This window comes from Protomyctophum bolini (genome assembly GCF_963924005.1).
Source record: "Protomyctophum bolini genome assembly, chromosome: 6".
NCBI lineage: Eukaryota > Metazoa > Chordata > Actinopteri > Myctophiformes > Myctophidae > Protomyctophum > Protomyctophum bolini.
In genome coordinates, this window is record NC_137867.1 from 16,036,898 (window position 1) to 16,061,992 (window position 25,095).

The following is a 25,095-nucleotide window of genomic DNA, read 5'->3' on the forward strand; positions in this document are numbered from 1 at the left end:
GTTGGCACTTGACAGTGGCACGCAGTATGATAGCGTCATCTACTGGATATAATACCTACTAACAACCTTTGTTTGTGGTCGTCTACTAGAGTTGTCACTGGAGAGCGCTGTCTAACCATGAACAAAACAAGCCATGGAAATTCACTCTTACTCAGTGATGGATCTCTTGGTCTGTCTCTGAAACAGCTAGCGTAGGCCTACTGTTTTGTTATCACAGAAGGGAACACACAAAAACAGAGAATGTTTTACCCTGGTAGTGTGTTTCCCTGGGAAACTCCCAGTGTGGCCAAATGTGAAAATGTGGGTTTTAAGTAACACATGGAATGTCCTGACTCGTGTCCTACCATGGAGAGTGAGCAGTGGATACTCCACTCAGCAACAGGAAAGCTGAGACTAGCAAAACATAGGATATACTTTGGAATTGTAAACACTACACTGAAAGAGGTTTATAAAGAAGAGATCAGACCTAATTTCTTTACCATTAGAAGACAGATCTGTAAACAATTAGTAGGCCTAGGCTACAATAAGCCAGTGAAAACAGCCTGTATAGATGTAGCCTACATGATTTGACCATGAGATTTGTGTAAAAATGGCATTGTTTCCCATCAGACCAGGAAGCAATTTTTTTTAAGGGAAATCCCACCAAAGTTATATAGGCTACACTATATGAAAACATGTATTTTTGTAAGATGAATGTCTGCTTGCAGAAGGGTGAAATAAAGATAATGTTAAGGCTACATCTGAATTTCAGATCCATCCATAATATCTAAAAAGAAAACGTGCTTTTTGTTTCTGCTTGTCAAGTAACATCTTAACCTCAGTACAAACATTGAATGTAAACGTAATATAGCTTTCACCCAAGATGCTTTTCTGCAAGCCCATTTTGGAAAGATAGTCATAGAAATGGAAAAAGCAGGGGTAACAATAGTGTGTAGGCCTATAGTATAAAATAAGATGTGTGACACATTTAATGCCTACGAAATTACAAAGGTAGTCTTGTTTGTGTCAGACTGTTGGGCCGTTGTATTATGGAAAAATGACTGAGGTTTCTTTTAACTCACAGGTCACATTTTACACACACAGAATTGTGTAAAAACAACCACCACTCATCTGCTGAAAAAACTTAAGTGAAAAATGAAGTTCTGCACACTCAGATCTGTGCACAATCAATGTAGGCCTATATATTTTGCAAGCTTTCAGTCTACTGATCTTCTTCAGGCATACACTCAGAATTAAATTAGGCCTAAACACTTAATATTTAGCCGCGTAACCGGTAGAAAATTACAGGATATTAAATAGTTAACAGAGAGCTGTGATGAAAGGCAGGGTTTACAGGACTTAATTAAGAAGGGAAGGTGAGATGAAGGAGGCTTTGATTTATTTCATAAACCGGCTACCAGCTCTCTTATAGAAGATATTTTATTTGAGAGCGCTACTGGGTTCATGAGGGTTTAATCACAATACTCAGTCTCAATATTTATACAATCCTGGATGTCATTTTGTATCATATAACTGTCCAGCCAGCAAAGGCCAGACAATTTGGTAAAACTCAGACTGAAGCTCATTATAGATACTACATACTATAATGTAAAAAATTAAATCTATTAAACTGGCACTGTGATAAATCACATGGTATGAATGAGACAAACGTCAAAAGGCTATTGGTGTTGTTGGTAAAAGGATGTGAGTCATGGACTTCTGCCCACAGCCACCAATATTATCTACAGTAGTGGTTTTAAAACTTTTTGTGCCCAATGCACACCAATGGGCAAGTGAAAATCATTTACCATATTGATTTCCTTGACTGAAGAAAAAAGGAAAAACTATTAGGGTATAGATTTGTGCATAAAGTATGCACAAAGTAGGCTACTAATAAATAAATATTTGACAAAATGAAATGCAAATCAATTTATATCTTCATATAATGTGATACTCATTGTGAAAATAAACCTACCATTAAAATGATATAGGCAAGGGATCAAATAATTATTTCCTTCACTTGACCAATGTTTAAAACAAATATCACAAAGCAAGATATGGCTCTTTCATGGCAGAAAATACAATGATGCAGTAAAGAGCAGACAATGAATGCGTTTGTTTTCCAGCACGTTTAATTTGACTAGGGACGAGATTAGCCATACTCATTTACATATAAAGTGCAGCAACACAATTCTGTCACAACAGATAATAAATAAGAGGTAAAAAAAAAATGAATGTACATTATAAACATTTAAAAAAATTAAAAAGTTGACCTTGGTTAACCTTTTCCAGTATTGTGGTGCATTAGAATAACATGACATCACAAATAAGTGCATCTTTGCATTTTAACGAATAAAACAAGTATGCATAGACAGTGGTTGTCATAACAAGACAGATCATTTCACAGTAATCATTATCTCTGTACCTTTCGAGCATTTGAAATAGAAAACCCTCAAAGATCAGGCACCAAAACAACAAACAGATGAGACACTTGCTCACATCCACTCCCACCCAGGCACACAACACATTATCAGGCACACACGTAATTCAGGAAATAACCACATACAGTACATACGCTCATCATTCTGCTTCACAATCAAATAGAAGCGACCTTGACACAGCTCAGCTGGTCATACAGCAGTCAGTTCATGTGGGATATGTTATCCCATCACAAGGTCAGTTGCAATGACTGTTTCTCAGTTTGTTCAGCATGTGAGAATCCAGAACTGTATACCGTGTGGTAATAGCAGCCACGAGCAGCTTTGCTCTGAATCGAAAGTGCAAGACGTTATTGGTATAGGTCTCTCTGATCAACCATTATATCTTTGTTTACACAACATAAAAGGAGGGGGGGGGGGGGGGGTTGTACAGTCTTGAGTGTTTTATTCCCTGTGTCTCTAGTCCCCCCCTCGCCTGAATCTTCCTCATGCGTGACAGAGAACATCCGTCTCAAACTGGAGCAACTGTCCCATGAATGCAAGGTTGGGAGAGATGACCTGGCGGCGCCGCTTCACAAAGTCAAAAGCCTCGTCCAGTCTGACACGCTGAGCGTGCATGAGATAGGCCAGGCAGATGGTGGCTGAGCGTGAGATACCCGCCTGGCAGTGCACCAACACCCGGCCTCCACGTTCTTTCACAGATTCTAGACAGAGAGATAGAGATAGAGAGAGAGGAGATGACACTAATGACAACACCGTGGGTTTCCATTTTCTTTAAAGATCAGTCGCACAGTGTCATAGTCACTGCAAGTGTGCTACCCATTATATGATTAGACAGCATAGTGCCATACTATAGAGTGATGTACTGCAGACTGAAGGGGAATAGTCACCAATAAAGGCAATAGCCTCTGAAAAGCAGGCTCCGATATCAGCAGCCAAGTTATCCTCCACAGTCAGTCTCAGGTACATCAGCTCCCCTTCATACAGGTTGGGACAGGACGAGGACACATTGAGCACGGCCGTGATGCCTGCCGCTGTCAGGGTCTCCCTGCGAGACGAATGGATGGCACTGCCCAGAAACAGGAAGGGAAGCAGCTCCACTGGACCCTCCTGTGTATCAAACAATCAATACAATTGAGTAATTGACCATAATGTGGCAAAGGATCTTATAAGATCAAGACAAGAACTTTGGGCTGAAGTTTCATATTTGGTCATTAGTAGAGTCGTTAGTCTTTCTGGCTGAATGTTGTGGCCTTGTGTCTTAAATCGGATGAACATTTCTGTTACAATAGGATTATGTAATAGAATTATAACCAACATTTTGATTGTTTTTTGCTGACCTGATCATATAACGGAGTGCTCCTGCCTGTTGACATCGGCTCCGGCTCCATAGTAGGAAGGGTACTACTGGTTGAAGTGTAACACATGTCTGGATAGGCCTCTGAGAATCCTTCAAAACCACCTGGAAAGAAGTGTGATTAATGGAACGGTTAATTTTTAAATGGTTTTGTATATGAGCAGCTGATCAGGTTTAAAGCTGCACAAAATACAGAGCAATCTTCGTTCCATGACCTATGGTCATGTGTGGGTACTTATGACCGAAAGAATAAGGTCGCGAATACAAGCGGCAGAAATTAGTTTTCCCCGACAGGTGGCTGGCATCTCCCTTAGCGAAGTTCAGTCACGCGAGAGAGTCAGCTTCTTCGCCTGGAAAGGAACCAGCTTAGGTTCTTCAGGCTGCGGGCATCTGTTTAGGATGCCTCTCGAGCGCCTCCCTAGGAAGTCCTCAATGCACGTCCCACTGGGAGGAGACCCCCAGGCAGACCAAATAAAAGATCAGATGAAGGGATTACATTGCCACACTGGCCTTGGAACGCCTCTGGATCCACCAGGAGGAAGTTACTTTGCTCCGGAGAGGGAAGTATAGAGCTCTCTGGTGGAGCTGTTGCCCCATAGATATAAAAAAAAATCACACCTGTGTGAAGTGAGGGGCACACTGTAATGATGATGTAAATTGAAAAACAATCACTTGGTGACAAAACAAACATTAAACCTGTATATAGGAGGGGCTAGCGCCCCTCAAAAATATAGATGCCTCACTGGTCGCTGCACTTTCGTTGGAGAGACCCGTCTCCAACGGGAGGGAAAGATTGCCGATGCAATCCAATCACGCATTGCCATTGCCTCCCGTTGTCTATGTTGCCTTCCCTTTGCGATACAAACGCCCCAGGGCCGGAAGAGGTGTCTACCTTTATGTCCGACCCGACTAAGGATAAGCGGTTGAGGATGGATGGATCATGGATAGATAGATAGATATATATAGTCGTTAATTTAAATAGGCCTATAGCCTATTTGTATAAAGCGTATTCTAGGCAACAAAAACAAAACATAAATTTACCTTGTAAAAAACAGATCTGTACAGAGTTTCCATGGACTTCGTTTTGAAGCGAGGTGAGGAGCAAATTGGCCAGGCTTTCACCCTTCAGTTCGCTCACGCAGCGACTTTTCTCATCCACCACCACGACAGGCGAGAAGTCCCCGCGGCGCAGCCCTCCTAGGATGGCCTTGTCAGGGACCAGCAATTCCAAACACACCGCTGAGCTCTTTGACCTGCGACGGAGCATTGAGTTCCAGTTGACATTTCTTGATTCGCGTATGTGTCCCCAGCAGAATGATAGAAAGGGCCTGCAGTCAAGCACCACACATCCACCTGAGGAGCTGTACTGGTCTTGAGGAGTCCTAAGGATATGAATCAGTTCATTCCCTGCGATTTCCAGCGGTTCACCGTTTAAACTCATAGTTTAAAACGTTTGGATAATTGAATTCCAAAAACTAAGAAATAAAATTAAACTGTTTGGGCAGCTATATAAATGTGGATGTAAAAAAAAGAATAGGCTGTTGGGTCTTCGTTACAAATAGAAGTAATCGTTACAAACTCTAATTTCAATAGCACTGTATTTTTGAATCCTTGCTGCTCAGACAGAGTTGTTCTAAATTTACCGTTTCACTTCTCTCATTGATAACAGCTGGCTTAGGGGCGGGGATTCGTGGGTTGGGCTTGGGCCGCAAGGCTCTGGTAAGCAAGGGTGGGTGGGTGGGTAACATACTAAGGTAACACCCAGTTCTTTCCACTGAAGCAGGCAGAAGGAACAACGTCACAGCGGAACAGTCATATTTGGTCGTAGGTAAATATCCCGGTACTCCAAATATGGAGATTGACGTAGCTTTCCTACCCCGCACGTGGTTATTTAATTCTCATGTTTTTGTGTTCAACGTTCAACTCTGAGGGATTTTATAATAGCCTACCAATTGATAGGCTATTATTTGGGCATCACCCCCTTCAAACTCACATGGGACATTTTTATTTTATTTTAGATTGCTGTAGTAATTAAATTAAATAAAATATAGTCTAACTATGAAGATATAGTCCCAAATTATTTGTCTATTTTGCTTCATATAATGAATGTGATTTTGTTAAGCCCTGATTGCTTTCTCTTCCCCTTTTATTTCAGTCTGCATGTGTCTGTCTGTGTCTCTCCTTCTGCCATGATGTGGCTCGATCAGGCTGTCACTTCTAGATCTCTGACAAAACAAGAGGCAGAATTAAAGGATAATGTAAATAAAATATAAATATATGAAGTGATAATCAGGGAGTTAGGCTACTCTGACAGTTTGTATACTCCCTTTCCAGGTTTTGGATGTATTAATTATTCTCTGGATTAGAGGGCCTGCCTATCTGTCAGTTCCCATTAGCCCCGGGGACCAGGCGATTTCCTATCTGTTTGCCTTGAGGGGTGATTGTATATTGTTGAGGTTCACTGCTGGGCAAGGAGGAAGAGGAAGTTGGTTACCCTATTGTCTTGTTTTATTACAAGGTAAGGTTACCAGCTTCCCTTTCAATTCCTATCAACCGCACAAACCATTCTCTCTCTCTCTCTCTCTCTCTCTCTCTCTCTCTCTCTCTCTCTCTCTCTCTCTCTCTCTCTCTCTCTCTCTCTCTCTATATGTCTCCCACTCAAACCTCCAACACAACTTCCCTCGATCATGCTCCCCTTCCTACTCTTTCGTCTGCAGGTCTCCAAATGTTTCATGTTCCCTTACTCACTGCTGAGGCCTCATTTTACTGCACTCTGGGCCTCATTTAATCATGGCTGTCAGTAGAGTTGATGAGCAGACATTTACTGTAGTGTACTCTCAACCCACTCTTAGGTTTGCATGATGCACGCACGCACGCATGCGCGCACGCACGCACGCACACACACACACACACACACACACACACACACACACACACACACACACACACACAAAGTTTAGCAGGACTTCAGTAGTTGAATGTGTTCACAGTGTTCTCATTTTGGTTGACCTCCCCTCATGTCACTGAGCGGCAATAACTGCAACAAAAGGCTTTACTTCAATATCTCCCTCAAGCTGAAGGCAGGGCCAGAGTCATCCCTGTGTGTCTGTGAATATCTGCAGCTAATCTCAAACTATTAGACTGACCACTTAATGTCTTGTGCATGTTGCCCACACTTTATGTTTTGGCCTGTCCTGAATCATAGTTCGTAGACTCAAACTTTTCAGGGACAACATCTTGAAGCAGAAAGAGACAAAGTTCTACGCCAGTCACATGTCATTGACGCACCTGGGAGGCAAACTGATGTCAGAAGTTTGATGGAATCCATTGAAGTCAGTGAGAGCTGATGATCACAGCATCCAATCAACCCCAAATTTGAATAACATGTTGACTTCAACTGTATACCACACTTTGGCCAATAAACTGACACACTTGACTTTTGTATGTCCGTTTGAACAGATATGGACCTGATTTTTGTTTTCATCTGGCTCAGTAGTAGGCTACTAATATACTGGTAATTCACACAAGGCATTCAAGATCAACATCCCTTGTCATAGCCTTCCTGTCATTGTCCTATGCCTTTTCATAAATATGCACAATGCCAAAACAATGTCATCACATGCTCCACACAGACGCAACGATGGAGGGTGGTAGGACCATGCCTCCTGGTCTATTTGGACAGACATGGGGGCCGCTGTTATTTACATTCCTGTCCTGATTGATTTGTATTCCCAGTCTGGACCTGTACAAACATATTTGACACAGGGCATTAACAATCAGCATCCTTTATTATAGCCTTTCCCGCCATTGTCCTTACTCCTTTCATACAACGGCAAAACATTGCTATGATTTACCACACGTGCAGACAGACAGGCAAAAAAAATAATTATATAAAATTTACTAGTTACTAGAAAACAGTAAAATTATATAATCATATACTACTAGAAAATAGTGTTCCTGAAGAAACAGTGTAGCCTTGAGTAGCTCTCTACTTGACGATGATGTATGATCTCCCTGTTCTTCACATACATTGCCATGTATGTCCAATGCTGGTTGACAAGTAATCCTCCTTCCCAAATCTGTCGCCTGTTATAGCTCAATATGGTACAATGTCTGTGTTTATGCGTGTCACCCGGGCTCGAATGACCTCAATACACACATACTGTACAAACATACACGTGCAATAGGGGTACATACACGTGATTATGAGCTTAGATATGTAGAGTACACATGCACGCACGCACGCACACACACACACACACACACACACACACACACACACACACACACACACACACACACACACACACACACACACACACACACACACAAGGTTTTTCCTTGGCATCTAGGGAGTGTGCATGCACACTCCCTGTTTCACTCAGATCGGTGCATATAGGTAAAGATTTGAAAACAGGTGCTGTGCCTCTCACTCCTTTCACCCCTCCCACTGGGGGATTATCTGGGACTCATTGGGTGCCTGGGAATAATAATCTCTGCGGAAAAAAGACTATTGTGGGAGATTTACCACATCCCTTCCCTTGTTCCCCTCATCCACTCTCCCACGTGGCTGCCACCATCCTTGCGTTCAGGGTAAAACGTGCCAGGGTCAGCTTACTGATGTGTTCTTTCCAACAGGCTGTTGATGGTGTGTTAAGCCAAGCAGTTTAAGGGGTTTACAAATGTGTGTGTGTGTGTGTGTGTGTGTGTGTGTGTGTGTGTGTGTGTGTGTGTGTGTGTGTGTGTGTGTGTCTGTGTGTGTGTGTGTGTGTGTGTGTGTGTGTGTGTGTGTGTGTGTGTGTGTGTGTGTGTGTGTGTGTGTGTGTGTGGTGTCTCATAACTATATTTTCTGTACTAGGAATAAGGTTTTCCAATTTGAATATGTGATATAAAGCTAACTCATGTCATGACTCATTGGGTACTACAAATTAGACAGCAGCTGTTGTGTAATGAGAAACGTTGGTTTTGATTCCTCAACATTATAGCAACAACAACAATATCTGAATAAATAATATAAGAATAACAAGGAGTGAGGTAAACAAAAAAGCACACATAAGGTATACTAGAAAAAGTACCCTTTGCGGTTTACCTGAAAACTGTGTGCCGCCCCCCCCCATTCTGAACAGGCTGTTCAGAATGCCAAAGTGCAGACTGAAAACCAATGAACCAGAACTGAACCAATACAAATATTCATGCATTCCACCTCAATCAAGATATTAAATAGAAACATGGTACTATATGATTTTAGTGCAGTAGTAATTTCCTTTAATAAACTTATCTTATCTTATCTTATCTTACATACTGTCTGGCTTCTGTGTTGTATCATCTCTCTCGTCTTCACTCCTGCTGAATATACTTCCTTCCTACTAGTCGCTTCTCAGCTGCACTCACTCACCGTCTCAGCTCTTTAGGGGGGAGCCGCTGCCTGCCAGACACAGGGCGATGACCACAATGGAGACAGACTGCAGTAGGTGTTTAGAGAATGAAAAGGTGAGGGCTTGTATACAGTGGTCAGGGAGGGCAGAATTACGAGAGGCTTGGAAGTGTGGTTGGGCAGAGGATATGAATAAATAAATAAATAAAGATGGGAAAGGGAAAACAAAAAGTTACGTGGCAGTTGACTTGATTAGAAAGATCATGTAAGGCAGGCAGGCAACAAGTGGCAGTCGGGAGGCTGGATGGGGGATGTGTAGGAAAGGTTGAGGTTATGAGATGGGCAGATGGCTTGACTAAAAAACCAGCAGCAGTACTGCCGTTCACCAGAACTGAGTGGAGGAGCGCAGTGGTTACCCAAATTATACTTGTTTTATCACAGACTATAAATCAAGCATCAGACTACCAAGAGGAGGCCTTTTGCCTCAGCTGGTGATTTGTTTACATTCTATGGTCTTGTGTTGAGCTGGAAGGTGACTCAGGGGAAGTTGTTTCCACTTTGGTCCTGCAGCGAGCGTGTATAGCGAGCAGCCCCTGTCCGTTTACACACAGCTGATTCAGCACCATGTAGCGAGCAGCCCCTGTCCATTTACACACAGCTGATTCAGCACCACGCCTCAAAACCAGAGCTTTAAACAAACTCTTGGTCAGGTTCACTTGGAAGACACGAATGATGGAGAAAGTGTGAGGGAGTAAATGCCATATTCATTCATAGTCATTCAGCGCATGTCAGCTTTAGTCAAAATCACATTTTCTTTCATTATTTTTGTTGTGAGCTGAGACAGAGTCTTTATGTATCTGCTGAATGACAATAAAGATATCTATCTACGGTGGTCACTCCAACAACATCAGACTGAGGGAACAGTCCAACACAGCCTGACCCCTCTCCTCTGCCTACACATGCATGGAACTCTGCAAGGGAGAGAGAAGAGCAGGGGAAGGAGGGGCAGATAAGAAAGGGAGAGGTAGGGGGAGTAAAGAAAGAGAGAGAGGAGATGGAGATAGGGATAGAGATAGAGGGAGGGGAGGACTGATGTTTCATTCATTTGATCAGGATTACTAGACTAATGTTTTTCTTAGCCTGCACATGGCAGCCAGGAGCTGTATCATCAGCAGATATGGGAACTCACATTCACACACACAGGATGTTCTGAACATTGTAGAATGTAGTGTAGGCCTATACACCAATCACACACACCAAACAGACAGACATGACAACCCCTCAACGGCCAGCCACACACACACACACACACACACACACACACACACACACACACACACACACACACACACACACACACACACACACACACACACACACACACACACACACACACACACACACACACACACACACACATATATATATACACACACACATATATATCGTCACCAATAAATAACATCTAATAATGGGACCTAAATTGGAAATAAATCGCCCAGCTTCTGGTGTGATGTTATCTAGTGCTGCCCTCTAGTGGTAGAAAGCCTGTCAATTCAACACGTTTACAAATTGAACAATTATTTACAAACCAATCAAAACAAAACAATGTAGACCTATGTAGGCTACATTTAAATAGGCATACAGAAAAGTGTAAACAGAGTTGTTGCATTGAAACTTAGAGAAAACTATCTTACAAGACCATAATAATTATTATAATAGTTATACATCCATATGACAGCAGTAAAGTTATTTGTATTTCAATGTTTTGCATTCACTTTGTATGAAACCTTTGGGTGTATTCTCTGTTTAAATTTGCTCTAGTTTTGGGTCGATTCTTACCCATAATAAAAGGGGGGATCTTACCAGTAGGTCACTGTATGCAGATCCTTATGGCTCTGACTGTAGGTGTATCGGCACAACGGCACTACATTTCCCAGAAGCACAGTTAGTTTGTTTTCGGTCCACATCCGGTCACATCTCGAAAACTTGTTTTGCAAATGCGCAGTGTTCGTCAGTACTGTACCCCAGATACACAGAGGAGTCGGGGGGGAAAGGTGAGTTAACTTGCATATTGGACTAAAATGATAGACGTTTGTTGCTCATTAAAATGAACATGTTTATTCAAATGTAGCGTTAGTAAACGGCCATGGATTTCCTGTTTTTTATTTAGAAGTCAGTGTATATTTGTACGTCTCTATTAATGTTCTGATGAATTGAAAATGGTGGACCCTGTTGTAAATAAGCTTTATCAGTGTGTCGTCCACAGTAACAGTCTTTGTATTGAGTTGTGCTTTCGTGTGAATTGTACCCATTCTGCAAACTGTTAATAAATACTTCAATCAATCAATGGAACAAATGTGGAGCAACTTGCCCAGAGAATGATGCACCGAGAATATCGATGAGTTTTTCCACGGCTGTCGAAGGCATACTGTAGTAGTAGTAGTAGTAGTGGGTAGTAGAATGATATTCACCTATGGTCCTACAGTCCTTTTGTAGAAGTATGTAACCTCTACCTCGGGTAGAATAATTCAAAGACTACGTCTACGCATGAGCTGGACCAGCAGCCACAGTGTAGCAGTTGTCTACCAACAACAAGAATGAAACAATGGTGTTGAGGAACCAAAGGCTTAAACAGGCGTTAGACCTTCTAAATCATGAACAGAGAAACACTTAGGCTATATTTTCTACTATTGTAGGCTACTATCTTCTTATTTAAAAATGTTAATGAATTAGTAGTGTTTGTCCTATTAGGCAGTTAGTGTGTAATAATAAAACTAATGTTTTGGCAATATAATTCATGTAAACAGTCATGAGAGCCAGAGTACCATTGACATGCTACTACAGGGCTTGACATTAAGGCTTGTCTGCTTGTCCGGGACAAGTAATAAATCTTTCCGGACAAGTGCCTAAAAACTTTACTTGTCCGTTGGACAAGTGACTCTTGGTTTAACATTTTCTGTGACGCTCCTAGCAGCCAACAATATTGTCTGGCATTATTGTCTGGCTTTCCAAATAATCACCTTTCCAATATTGGTAATAGCCCTAGAATGTCTGTAATCTTATATACATTTCATGTATTCCAAATACACAGCAATCGATTGGTCCTATCCAAGCGCGGTTAGCAGACTGATCATGTCGGCATTTAAACTTGTAGCTCTATGTTTGTACTGCGCTTGTACCCACCCAGTAATGAATTCCTATGACTATAGGAGTCAGATATTGTGCTCTAGTTTCATATACAAGTTTTGATATAGTGCTGCACTCATTCCGGGCCCCTCACCGGAGAGAATGTCGTCCATGTGCAGCTCGTGGAAAAGTGTGATATTTAGGCTATGTAAACCATTTTTGCACAGATGCAACAAAATATCCCAAAATAAAACAATAACAACAAAGTTGAATTTGTCCAGTAATTATTGCGTTTACCTATACAGTGATTTATAAATGTCCTTATGGATCTAATTTAAACCAGTACACTTAACTAGTACCAAATTAAAATACAAAAAGACCCGTCACAATCCACCCAGAAACATTTTTCTTTTTGTGATAGAAAAAACACTTGCTGCATAATGCTGTTTATAATGCATTATGTATAATAATAGTAAGTGCTCATTGCGTTCGCAATAAGAACTCATAAATAATCATAATACTTTATGACAATAATCATAACACATTCTAAAGCATTGATTGTGATTATCATAATATTTCATAATTGCTGGAACAAATTTTGAATTAAGAAGGTTTTATTTTTCACTAACTTATACACGTACTAAACAAAATTTGCTTGCAGGCTTCCTCTCAACGGTTTATTGGGGCATTACAAACTTGTTCTCGCCTCTCCCGTTTTTATTGATTACCTGAAACACAACCACAACCTGGGCCAGAGTTGTGAGACAAAACCGTTTACCGTTGATTACTTTTTCAATTCATTGAATAATCGATTGAAGCAGCAAGTCTTCTATTACATTGTTTATATATTAAAAAATGATTCTTTTTTATAACTGACTGAATTAACTAGTCTATTTCATACTTTATTACATACAGCGGTGTGAAAATAGTCGTGTTACATCGGGACTAGTGAGCTTGTAGATATGATGATGAAAACGTAATATTTCAATACAGCTAGTCGAGCTGGAATAGAACTGAATGTGTAGTTGAGCAGCTCTGCTGTGGATGTTTGGCCCACATTGTGGTTGTGGAAATATAGGCTTTCCACACCTGAACTGTAGCAGTACAGTTATTTGAGGGCTATGCCAGATAAATAGTGTTTACAGATTTCCAAGGTGCCCTGATCTCATAAATCTGTAATTCAAACATGCTGACAGGGTGTCTGCACGTTAACATTGTAGAATCTAAGAGTGTGTTTTGCAGTGTATCTGGTGCCTTTACCTCCAGGGATTGGCATGCTGCCAGTACTGCCACACAGCAGCTGATTTCCACCGTGCTCTCAGTTGAACTGCTGCTGCAGGCAGCTGCTGTACTCTGCTGCAGACAAGCACAAGGAATGTAGACTTAAATCCTCAGATATAACTCAAGACGCTGCCACCCTTAGATCTCCATATATGGAGCAGACCTGTTCTGACATTCCATATGTTGATCTGACCTCATCAAACCCTGTACACTCAAGACGAGCTCAATATACGGCCAGTGCACGTGACCTCGTCCTTTAGGGCGAGGTTGCTTCTCGCCCCCAGGCGTCTTACTGGTATCAATTATCTCAAATAATTGCTAATACGCGATTATGTAATATGACATACTAGTGACATACTAGCGTTGTGTCCTATGTGTGTATGATCAATTTACAATTACAATTTAGGCATTTAGCAGACGCTCTTAATCCAGAGTGATTTACAGTAAGCAAGAACAAAAACATTGTAATACATCAAATACATAAGAATTGTCATCATGAATCATACGTAAGCTAAGAACCTAACGGTGGAATGTCTTTATCTATATAATGAAACTATGCGTATACACTATAGAGTGCTATGTCTACATAAAATGCTATCTAAGTAACATAAGTTGAGCCTATGCCTGTAAGGTCGTCGAGGCTAGGGCAAGTGCTACGGCAGTTGCAACAGAGGAGGGTTTTCAGACTATGGCGGAAGATTGGGAGTGAGTCTGCAGTTCTGAATGATTGCAATGGGAAGTGCATTCCATAGTTTTTGGAGCCAGAAGGGTTTGGGACGTGTGGAGCATTTTTAGGTACTTCCAGCCTCCCTGCGTCGGCTGATCTGAGGGTGCGGAAGGGTTTGTAGGGTCCAATCAGACTTGCAAGATATGGGGGGTGCCATACCTTTCATTGCTTTGAAGGCTAGCATCAGAGTTTTGTACTCGACGAGTTAGACCTTCCTCACCCAGGAGTCTGGGCTGACTCGAATGTTCTATTATTGTAACTATATTAGACTATAATATACTAGTGTACTGTAAACCCAAAGGATTGAGTGACAGCTGTAATGTGTGCTTTGAATGAGAGCTGACTGTCCAGGACAACACCAACATCCATCATGCATTGCTAAGGAAAGATAGGGAGATAGGCTCTTGACATTTCAGTCACATGGCTTGGGCACCAACGGTTCCCAACTTCCCAAGGCTACTTACTTATTCATATATGAAACCTTAACACCTTTTAGATCTGTTGATCTACAATAAACCTTACCGAACCTGTATGTTTAATCTCACTATTCCAGGGATGCACAAACCAGCAGCGATTTAGGAATACTTCTCAGCAGGACAGCAGCAGCACTATGTACCAGATCGTCCCCGGAGGTCCTGGGGACCAGATAATAGGCGGCGGGCGCGGTGGCTCCCCAATGAAGAAGAAGCTGGGCCGCGAAGGACGCCCCCTGGTGCTGGCGGGCATGTTGGGCTGTGTGCTGGTGCTGGCCGCTGTGGTCTCCTGGTGCTACTACTCCGCTTCACTGCGTAAGGCTCAGCTACTGAAGGCCGAGCTTCTCGACCTCAACAAGGACGGCTTTGTCATCCGCAACCAGGCGGGGGCTGTCATCTTCACTATGGCCTTCAGGTGGATTCCCCTCTCTTATTCTCCCTATTTAGACGTCCCTCTCTCTCTCTCTCTCTCTCTCTCTCTCTCTCTCTCTCTCTCTCTCTCTCTCTCTCTCTCTCTCTCTCTCCCCATTCTCTTTTCTCTTGCTGGACTAACTGTGTTTATGTATGAATTGAAATCTAATCAGCCTCATCATACTTTCGGCACATTGCATTGCATCTCTGTATTTGGGCTACGTTTTCTGGCACAAGTCTCATTCAGAAATGTAGTTTTGTGTCAACGTTTGTTTGAATCAAGAGGGGTTTATTTGTCACTCACTCATTGGTGTGGCATGGTCCCCAAGACTGTGCAACATCATCAATCAATACAATGCACACGATCATAATGACAATAGTGCTCCCTGCTGGGTGCCGACTCCGAGCTATACCAGCCTGTGTGTGTGCTGTGTGGATGGACAATGAGAAGCTGGACACTAGGCCGACACATAAGTTAACACACCCTGAGGGGAAGGAACAAAACCTGGTCACATGCTCGGTAGATTTGCAGAAACATAGACAGTATAGACAGAGACAGACGCAAAACAATGTCCTGCATTTACATAGGAGAGAAGGTGTGTGAATAACACAAGTTAGGATGGAGGATTGGAGGTCTAATGATATTACACAGTAAAATGTTAATTCATTCAATTGTAACTATTTTCTTTTTTACTACAATTTTTATCCCACGATTTTTGCAACCCATTCTTTCACCCAGTGTCAATTACCTAATGTAATCCTGGGCGTTACACCAGGATTATTGTAACTCTTGAAAGTGTACAAATGTAACAAAATGGACCCATACTGTATATGTCCATTTTGTTTTTGTTCACTCTCAATAGTTAAATGAACACTTTAGATTGTACTGTGTAATTGATCTAATATAAATTATGCATAGCTTGTGAACTAATTCAGGCAGATATCTTTTGAAATGGTCACAAAAATAGCTTAAATAGCAAGGTCACAACGCATTGCATTGTGAGTCGTGACACATTGTGTGCTTGTTGATTGCCTGTTTTCACTGTTTGCTGTACAATGATGTATATGCAGCTTAAAGGATATTTCACTTTCAAACATGATTGAGGTCATTTTAACTCTACTCAGAATAGGAAGGGGGCGTTTCTGATCAAAAAGAATATCAAATATCTAAATACTGAATCAACCAACTTAAAAACTGTCCGAGATGCTCACAAAAGCTTGATTAGATGTTAAAATTATAAGTGCTGTGCACAACCCCCACATGTTCTCACTTCCTCTTCTCCTCAGGTCTGGGACTCTGGACCTCGACTCATGCTCAAAAGAAAGTAACACCCTGGCTTGCAGCCAATCAGACTCTGGAAAGCTCAACTTCTTCATCCAGACAGTGGATGGACACAAGGACACGGTCATGTGCTACCGCGTTCGTTGGGAGGAGCTGGAGCATGAGCGCTTGGTGGAACACGCCATGTCCTATAATGAATCCCACTGGTACGGAGGGGCGGAGACTGCGACGCAGCACTGGCCGATCAGCATCCAGGGTGAAGAGGAACCACGCCCTTTCATCACTAGCGACGTTTATTCCAACCGCAATGCTTTTGGGGGGATCCTGGAACGCTACTGGCTGTCGTCGAACGCCACTGCCATCAAGATTAACGACTCTGTTCCCTTTCACTTGGGCTGGTCGGAGCGAGACAGGACTCTGAGGTTCCAGGCGCGCTACCAGGACTCGCCATACAGACCACTGGAAGGACAAAAGGCCCTGCCTGAACTCAGCTACAGGGTGTGCGTGGGGTCTGACGTCACCTCCATTCACAAATACATGGTGCGTTTCCAAAATATGCCATATGTTCTTACCTTGTTCTGATTTCAAGAGCTATAATTTAGTACCTGTCCAAAATGCTGTAAACAATTATTGTATTTCTTTTAAATCTATACACATTTTGCCCAAATTCTTGTGTGTTTGTGTGTCCACGTTTTGTATAGGTTCGGAGGTATTTCCAGAAGCCGATCAAGGTCCCTGCCCCTGATGTGTTCAAACACCCGGTGTGGTCCACCTGGGCCCTCCACAAGACAGCCATTACCCAGGAGAAGCTTCTGAGCTATGCCTCTGACATCACCAAGCATGGCTTCAACTGCTCCCACCTGGAGCTGGATGATCGCTACACCGCTGACTATGGGGAGTTTGAGTTCGACCCGCAGAAGTTCCCCAACGCCAGCGACATGTTTGACAAACTCCGCGAGGATGGCTTCCGGGTGACACTGTGGACACATCCGTTCATCAACTATGACTCCTTTAACTTTGGTGTCGGTGTGGAGCGAGGGCTGTTCGTGCGCGAGCCAAGTGGCGAGCTGCCCGCCCTTGTCCGGTGGTGGAATGGCATCGGCGGGATCTTGGACTTCACCAACCCAGATGCCCGTGAGTGGTACTCGGCGCAACTCCACGAGCTCAAGGAGCGCTACGATGTGGTCTCCTTCAAGTTTGATGCCGGGGAGACTAGCTACCTCCCACGGCAATTCAGCACCCTGGTGCCCCTCGCTGACCCTTCCACCTTCACCCGCCGCTACACAGAGATGGCCATGCCATTCAGCGAACGTGCTGAGTTAAGGGTGGGATACCAGAGTCAGAACATTTCCTGCTTTTTCAGGATCATTGACAGGGACTCTGTGTGGGGCTATGAGCTGGGCCTCAAGTCCATCATCCCCACTGTGCTGACTATAGGCATACTGGGTTACCAGTTCGTCCTGCCTGACATGATAGGAGGCAACGCATACCCCAACCGCACCACACGTATGTAACACCCACAGAACATATGCGTTTAAGTTGGATGACTTGTCTTGATGTGGTTTTATAATCCAGGGTAGTCTTCTTGAGTATTGTGTTGTGTTTCAGGTGGTTTAGATGGTAAAGATGGTCTGCCGGATAAGGAGCTCTACATTCGATGGTTAGAGCTGTCTGCCTTCATGCCTGCCATGCAGTTCTCTATACCACCCTGGGCCTATGACAAAGAGGTGAGAAAGCTAACCAGTTGATAATGATCACAGTCATAATTATTATAAATTACTGTCCTTGGAAACCTGTGGGTGGCTACAGGGGCACTGTTGCCTCACAACAGGAAGCTTCTGGGTTTCCCACTGGGGGCCTTTCTTTGTAGAGTTAGCATTTTCTCTGTGCTGTTCACGTGGGTTTAGTCACACCAAATGACATCCATGCTAGGTACATTCACATCTCATACCAGTGCCCTTGACCAAAAAGGCCTGGCCTTTGAGCTGGAGCTGGTGTCCGGGTGCTGGAGAATGGATTATGATGGTTAGGAGCAGGGTAGACGACAAGGGAAATTGCTCCAGTCCAGTGGCTTTTAAATATCACTGGCCCCACCATTGTAACCACTAGCGCAGGAAAATGTATCAAGAATTAAAAATTGATTCCATATAATATCATATGCAAATAAGTAAATATAAACTACTATAACTACGGTAGAAATTGTTCATTATTGTATCACATAACTCCCTCATAACACTCTCATATGAACACATGCACATCACAACAGTGAAATGTTTTATTTTCGTCTTGTACTCTCATTCTCCCTCAAATTTTCCAATGACTTTCTTTTCTTTGTCACTGGCTTTAAATAATTGTACCACAGAGATGAAAGGATGAAATAAACACTTCTCTGTGCACTGTAGAGAATGCACGCGTCTCGCCGGGGCAAGCATTGACCTACTGCAGCATTCAGGGCTTTTTTGAGGGGCGCAGCTATAGTGTCGATTTTTGTCCTAACACAAACATTAAATGCCATTGACAATGAATGGAGAATTTACGTCATATGTAGACGAGCAAATCGGTATTTATGTTAATTTCCCATTGACAATGAATAGAGAAATTACATGTCTGAGCACGTCGGTATTTTTGTCCTAACACAAACATTAAATGCCATTGACAATGAATGAAGAAATTTATGTCATGAATTGTAGACGAGTAAATCAGTATTTTTGTTAAATTCCCATTGACATTGAATGGAGAACTTACGTCATATGTGTCTGAGCAAATCGACATGTTACGTCATGATGATGTACGATGATAAGAGTGCCCCTCACTTCACACAGGTGTGGTTTTCTTTAATTATTTTTTACAAAACATTATTTTAGTAGCCCGAGCAGGGAAGTAGGAGGTGTGCTCTACTGGTCCAGACGTTTTAAATCGTTCTTCTGGGCCACCAGACCATTTATAATGTTGAACCCTGGTTCGTGGGTAAGCAGGTAAATGCACTTGCCTAAATACACCTAAGGCAGCAGCCCTTGCTACAAGGCAGTGTCCCAACTCCCTAATCAATGTGCCAACTTGCCATCAAGAGGTTAAGCTGATGGTCATTCAAGGTCTCGGTTACCCTGTCATGCTAACATGTTTATGCTGTTATCCAAAGGTTGTGGAGATAGCACAGAAGTTCACTCAGCTTCATGAGACCTTGGTGGCCCCGAGGGTTCTAGAACTGGCCGGGGAAGTGCTGCATACGGGAGACCCGATTGTACGCCCCCTCTGGTGGATCGCCAACGACGATGAGGCAGCCTATAAGATCGACTCCCAGTTCTTGATCGGGGATGACCTAATGGTGGCTCCAGTGCTGGAGCCCGGTAAGCAGGAGAGAGACATCTACCTGCCGGCAGGACGGTGGAAGAGCTACAAGGGAGAGCACTTCGATAAGGGCCCCATGTATCTCACAGACTACCCTGTGGACCTTGACGAAATAGCTTACTTTACATGGGTGCACTGAATGACAGATCACACACACACACACACACACACACACACACACACACACACACACACACACACACACACACACACACACACTGATTCTAGTGAGCACACAAGTTGAATGGCTTAAACACAACCACACAGATTTTAGTGAGCACACAAGTCAAGGGAGAGCAGGATGCTTGTTTTCATGGAGAACTGGCCAAAAGCGGACAGCAAACTCTAAATAACGATTAAGCCCACATCTCCACTGACCCTGCTCTCTGCCCACAGCTAGATCATAGTAGCGCCCCACTTTCTAATCCTTTGATTCTCATCTTTCAGCTGTTCCATCCTCATGTGTGCCTTCCAAAGCTAATAGTCAAACTGACCTGAGATTGTATCGTGATCAGATCACACAGTCTTCCATTTTACGGATGTTAGATTCAAGACTTTACTTCCTGGTCTACTACAGCACCTAGGCTTGAATGGTTGTTGTGGTTTCAGATCAACTTACGCCGACTATCGCCGTGTTTCTGTGCCATATTTCTAACGATATTTTTTCTAGTATTCTGTGATAGTGCCAAGCAATAGAGAAAAGGGATGCCAAGCAGCAAAGGGCCTCGGTGGGATTTGAACCCAGGCCACCGCGAGAAGGACTTGGCCTTCATATGGGACACGCTCCACAGGTGAGCTACCTGAGCGCCCCATCTCTGTGCCATCTTTTGAACTTTATTTCAGGGAATTTGATCAAATGGCTGTAGGAATAGTCTCATTTAGTCTCGCGTATCCAGGCAATCAAAGATCAATGATACGTCTTATTGAATGGCCTTGAATCGCGGGGAAAAACCAGTGCCAACAAACCTACGCCTACTACTTTGAAAACCCGTCTCGATACCGTCCCAATATGAAGGACCGCCCTAAAGTCTTTGCATTGGTTCTGCAATGCTTTTATTTTAACATTTCCTAATTGTTTTCAACTGGTTTAAGCTGATCTCTGATCATATGTCTACACAAGACTATGTTTAAAAGAGAGAACTCTGCACACAGTTCTGCTCCAGTGCTTAATGTATTTAAAAAACTGTTACATGAAGTCACGTGACCCTATAAGGGAGGCTGTCATTGTCATTAACTTTGTTACCTGATGAAGGCCAACCATGGTCAATATGTTGTGTCTGATTAATGCCAGTGTTTTTAAAATAAATTAAGCACTGTGGAGCAGAGCTGTGTGCAGACTTCTCTCTTTTAAACTGTATCTACCTATTGTCCAGCACCAGCGATGGACTGGATGTGTGCAACCCACCTGTTTTTAAACTAGGTATGCAAGACCAAGTCCCATATTAACGTGTGGCTTTGTGTGTGAGAGTAAAAGATGCACTGGTATTTAATAAGCAATGTGTATTTTAGTTTGTAGTTTGACACTGTTGGGGTCCTGAAGTGCAACAAATAGTGCACTCTGAGTTGGACATTGCACCCCGACTCAGAGGACATTCCAAGTTTACCTGATGTTTCCTGACCTGATGTCAACATGGAATTGGCTCTTTTATAGGAAAGCCTAAAGGGTTTTTGCTGTTCCCACCAGTTGAGCTAAAATGAACAAAACTATAAGCATATTACAACCATTTGCATTATCAGGCCAATTGTGTGCACAGTAGTCACCCAAAGCACTTTCTCTTAGCTTAGTTTTTCCTTTTTAGCTTTTGGATAGGATTGGAGCATCTGTACAGACGGGTGTTTTGTTATGTAGATCATGCTTAGGCGTGTCACTCAGCACACTGACAATGTTTATGTCAACATTCCTTGATCTGTGGTGTTAACTGTTCACCATTTGAGTGCCAACAGCTACTGTATTGTGCATTTTCACTCAGACTGGTTAATACAATCACAGCTCAGGGAAGACATTAAAGAGCCCATAAGTTTATTTTATTTATATACTCAAAAGTGTGCAGTTAATCATATGAAGGACATTGTAGCATTTGTTTGAATATGTGCGTTTCGTTTGCCTTGCTAAACAGAGATTGTCCTCAAATATCCCGTCCATGTCTTTCAGCAACATGCTCCCGCCTTGTTCCTTTGCCTTATCAGCTCAGTTAAGATATCATAACCATATAACAGCCAGCCAGGTTGGGTTAAAAAAATGCCTGCTGCATTATAATTCATGCCTACGTATATATATATGGCCTTCAATTTCCTACCTGATGGCAATGAAAGCTTGAAATAATATGATTTGAGATTTCAATCTTTTATCCAACTGCCTATGATCATAATTATTTGCACCTTGAGATTTGCTCAATGTCAACAGGTGTCATAGTAATATATTGCAAGGAAATGCTTTGAAATGACCGGCTTAATTTATTTGTGTCCACTATGTGATCTATTATTCTTATGTAATATTATTGAATGTATTACTATTATCTTGGATTGCTTTCTTGATAGGGATATAATAAGGGATTACATAAACAAAAAGTGTGTGTATTGAACTATTCATCTGCTTTAGGGTGTCAGTTTTGGACAAAATCCATCTCTTCATTCGCAATACACAACTCTGTGCTTTGATAATGACATGATGAGGAGATAATGACAATGAGCCATGGGCTCATTACCATGGGAGAGCCTTCAAAAAGCCATGGATGAATATTCTTATATGTGGTTGTGGTTTTTCATAGTGTACTGTACACTGTATTTGCTGCAACTTAAATGGAAGATACTATGAATGTGTCACTTCTCCAGCCCAAACAATTAAACACGGCATAATTTATTTATTTTTCACTCATTAGTATGTTGTCACTCTTAAACTCCTTGCTTTTCTAGTAGGGTGTAGATTTTCTTATTCCAGTCTCCCAATAAATGTTAACTTTTCTGCCTCATTAAGACTATTTGAGGACTAATAGCCAGTGTGCCATAGATAAACCACATTGCCTGATTTCCTAGTTTTTGTGGAAAAGATGCTACGCTTTACATTTCTTGTTCCAGTTTTTCAGTAGATCGGAGAGTCTACAAGTCAAATTGTGGCCTTCTCATTTGTTATCCTCCTTGATTGTGTAAATTAACCAAGAAGCTATGCAGTAAAATCTGTAGTGCTAATTATGCTTTCAAAGTTAAATTAACACTTCATATTTGACTGTGCATGTCACATTGATACACCAGTCCTCAAACTGTTTTTGTGTCGTTTTATCCCTGTCCTTTCAAAATAGGTTTTTGTAACCAACCTATTACCTGGAAATGTGAACACTGTACTGATAGTGGTCAATAAAAAGTAACAGTTTTGTGGTGACCAATTATTAGATTTAATTATTGTTCTGTTTATTAGTGTACCAGGAAGACAAGAGACTTTAGTTTAACAGATGTGATTTTCTTGCCATTGAACCAAACAAACAGGAATTGGTGCAAGGAGAGAACAAAGCAACCCATTTCACTCAAGAATTAAGTAACTTTTTTCAGATCTTCAAATTGAGGAGAATAACAGCTGAGGACAACAGCAGCAGCATGATGTTAGGACCAGTGTGCTTGGTGCTGTTACACAAGTCTCCCTCACAGCAAGCCATTGCACCTCCACATGCTATGCTGCTCTGACAGCCCTTGGTGACCATGTTATAACCTGCAAACAGAAGAAAATGGAAGAAATGAAACACTGACCTAAAAAAATAGCATCAATTGGTTGGTACAAGTTTAGGCTACTGATTACTTGATTACACAAACTTGCAACCTGTTTGATATATGACATCTCACCCATGTATAAATACCTAAATATGAACTATACTTCATACAGGAGTGGTGTGCCATCTTACCCTCAAATTGTAAGGAGAAACAGCGGTTGAAGACGATGGGACATGATTTGGTGTCTGTGCACGAATGGGGTTCAGTTGCAGTACATGCGAAGCATCTTAATCCATGAACTAGGGAGACGTTACAAATTGAGCTAGAAAAGGCCTCATTATTCTACTGTTATTCATCAACATGGAAAACATCTGTAAACAAATTGCAGCAATAAGACAACCACTTATACTGATTGTAACTTTTAATGAGTATACAGGTTTCTTACCTGTAGATATAGTCATAAAAAGAAATGCAAGCTGGGTTCCACACAGCTTCATCGTGCAAGGCTGGTGTACAAATAGAGTAATGGACTGGCTTTAAAAGAAGTGGATTGTGGGTCCAACCTTTTTAAACCGGCTTGTTTTTCAGCATTTGCATTTCTTAACAAAGGCTCTTTACAAGTGACCTGAATAACATTAGCCAAAATGACCTTTTCCTTCTACCAGTAACCAGCCTAAGTGAAAAAAGTTAATCTTGTGGATAAATTACTAGACTGAATAACTAACGGCTTGTAGGCTATATGGTAGAAAAAGTTTTGGTTGCCTACATGACCTTTCAATTCTTTCGTGCACTTGTTGTCGTTCACGTGTTCCGGTGGCTTTGTTATTCATTCCCTTCTGTTGATATTTATGAATCTTATAACTTTGGACTCATCATGCTTTGCCAATGCATATGAATATGCATGTATGAATATTTGTAATGGACAATGGTAGTCCTCGGTTTGTTGTGGTCATAGAGCATGACGCTCACTGTACAAGTAACCAGTAAGAGCGCAAACGCGGGAAGCGAATGCAGCTCGTACATATTTGGGTTTTGGACGTATAGCTGCTTTGGGGACTCCTTATATGGTTATGGCTGAGTCATGGTGACGTAATCACTCAGCTCCATATATGGGCACAAAAGCGGGACAGACAGACAGACAGACAGACAGACAGACACACAGACACACAGACATGATCTGCTAGGTCTCATAGTAAGTGCTCACTGCGTTCGCAATCATAGTAAGTGCTCACTGCGTTCGCAATGATCATGACTAGCAGGAGTAAATCTTGGGCTAGATCATGACCTTTTCAGAGCATACCTATTTACATGCACCTCGACAGTGGGTGCAGGGCCAATAAGGCAATTATGGAAGGAGGTAGGGCCCGCACACCATTCTTTTGGTAAATAATTACTTTATTGAATAAATAAACGACAACGTTTCGATCTTGACAGATCTTCGTCAGTATACAGATGCACACAAGTTCACTTTTATCCAGTACCCTCAGATTGAGTCCCTCCCCCTAGATCATGACCTTGACATCACAGTGTCAAGAGCCTGGTTCACAGTCAAGAATCTAAGATACAGTAACGGTAAGTACAATGGTATGGAATAGGA

General features: G+C 42.2%; 2 protein-coding genes across 2 annotated transcripts; one reads left to right on the top strand and one right to left on the bottom strand.

The window, feature by feature from the left end:
• Positions 1-2,093: 2,093 nt before the first annotated feature.
• Positions 2,094-5,386, bottom strand: dusp2 (dual specificity phosphatase 2). The gene is made up of 4 exons (XM_080765985.1): positions 4,816-5,386; positions 3,758-3,879; positions 3,308-3,527; positions 2,094-3,121 (listed from the first exon to the last, which is right to left on the bottom strand). The coding sequence occupies exons 1-4, from the start codon at positions 5,213-5,215 to the stop codon at positions 2,904-2,906; spliced, it is 960 nt and encodes a 319-aa protein (XP_080622111.1). The 5' UTR covers positions 5,216-5,386; the 3' UTR covers positions 2,094-2,903.
• Positions 5,387-11,156: 5,770 nt separating this feature from the next.
• On the top strand, positions 11,157-23,175 carry LOC308316559 (myogenesis-regulating glycosidase-like). Its single transcript, XM_080765236.1, has 6 exons — positions 11,157-11,205; positions 14,839-15,173; positions 16,457-16,991; positions 17,153-17,957; positions 18,060-18,178; positions 19,591-23,175. Exons 2-6 carry the CDS (start codon positions 14,896-14,898, stop codon positions 19,936-19,938), a joined length of 2,085 nt encoding a protein of 694 aa, XP_080621362.1. The 5' UTR covers positions 11,157-11,205; positions 14,839-14,895; the 3' UTR covers positions 19,939-23,175.
• Positions 23,176-25,095: the final 1,920 nt, after the last annotated feature.

Excerpts from the sequence above, each read along its gene's own strand:
- dusp2 (XM_080765985.1), bottom strand. The coding sequence starts at position 5,215 with ATGAGTTTAAACGGTGAACCGCTGGAAATCGCAGGGAATGAACTGATT. Across the intron at positions 3,528-3,757 it reads GCACTCCGTTATATGATCAG|GAGGGTCCAGTGGAGCTGCT; the intron begins GTCAGCAAAAAA and ends TTTGATACACAG. Across the intron at positions 3,122-3,307 it reads AGAGGCTATTGCCTTTATTG|AATCTGTGAAAGAACGTGGA; the intron begins GTGACTATTCCC and ends CTCTCTGTCTAG.
- LOC308316559 (XM_080765236.1), top strand. The coding sequence starts at position 14,896 with ATGTACCAGATCGTCCCCGGAGGTCCTGGGGACCAGATAATAGGCGGC. Across the intron at positions 15,174-16,456 it reads ATCTTCACTATGGCCTTCAG|GTCTGGGACTCTGGACCTCG; the intron begins GTGGATTCCCCT and ends TCTTCTCCTCAG. Across the intron at positions 17,958-18,059 it reads ATACCCCAACCGCACCACAC|GTGGTTTAGATGGTAAAGAT; the intron begins GTATGTAACACC and ends GTTGTGTTTCAG.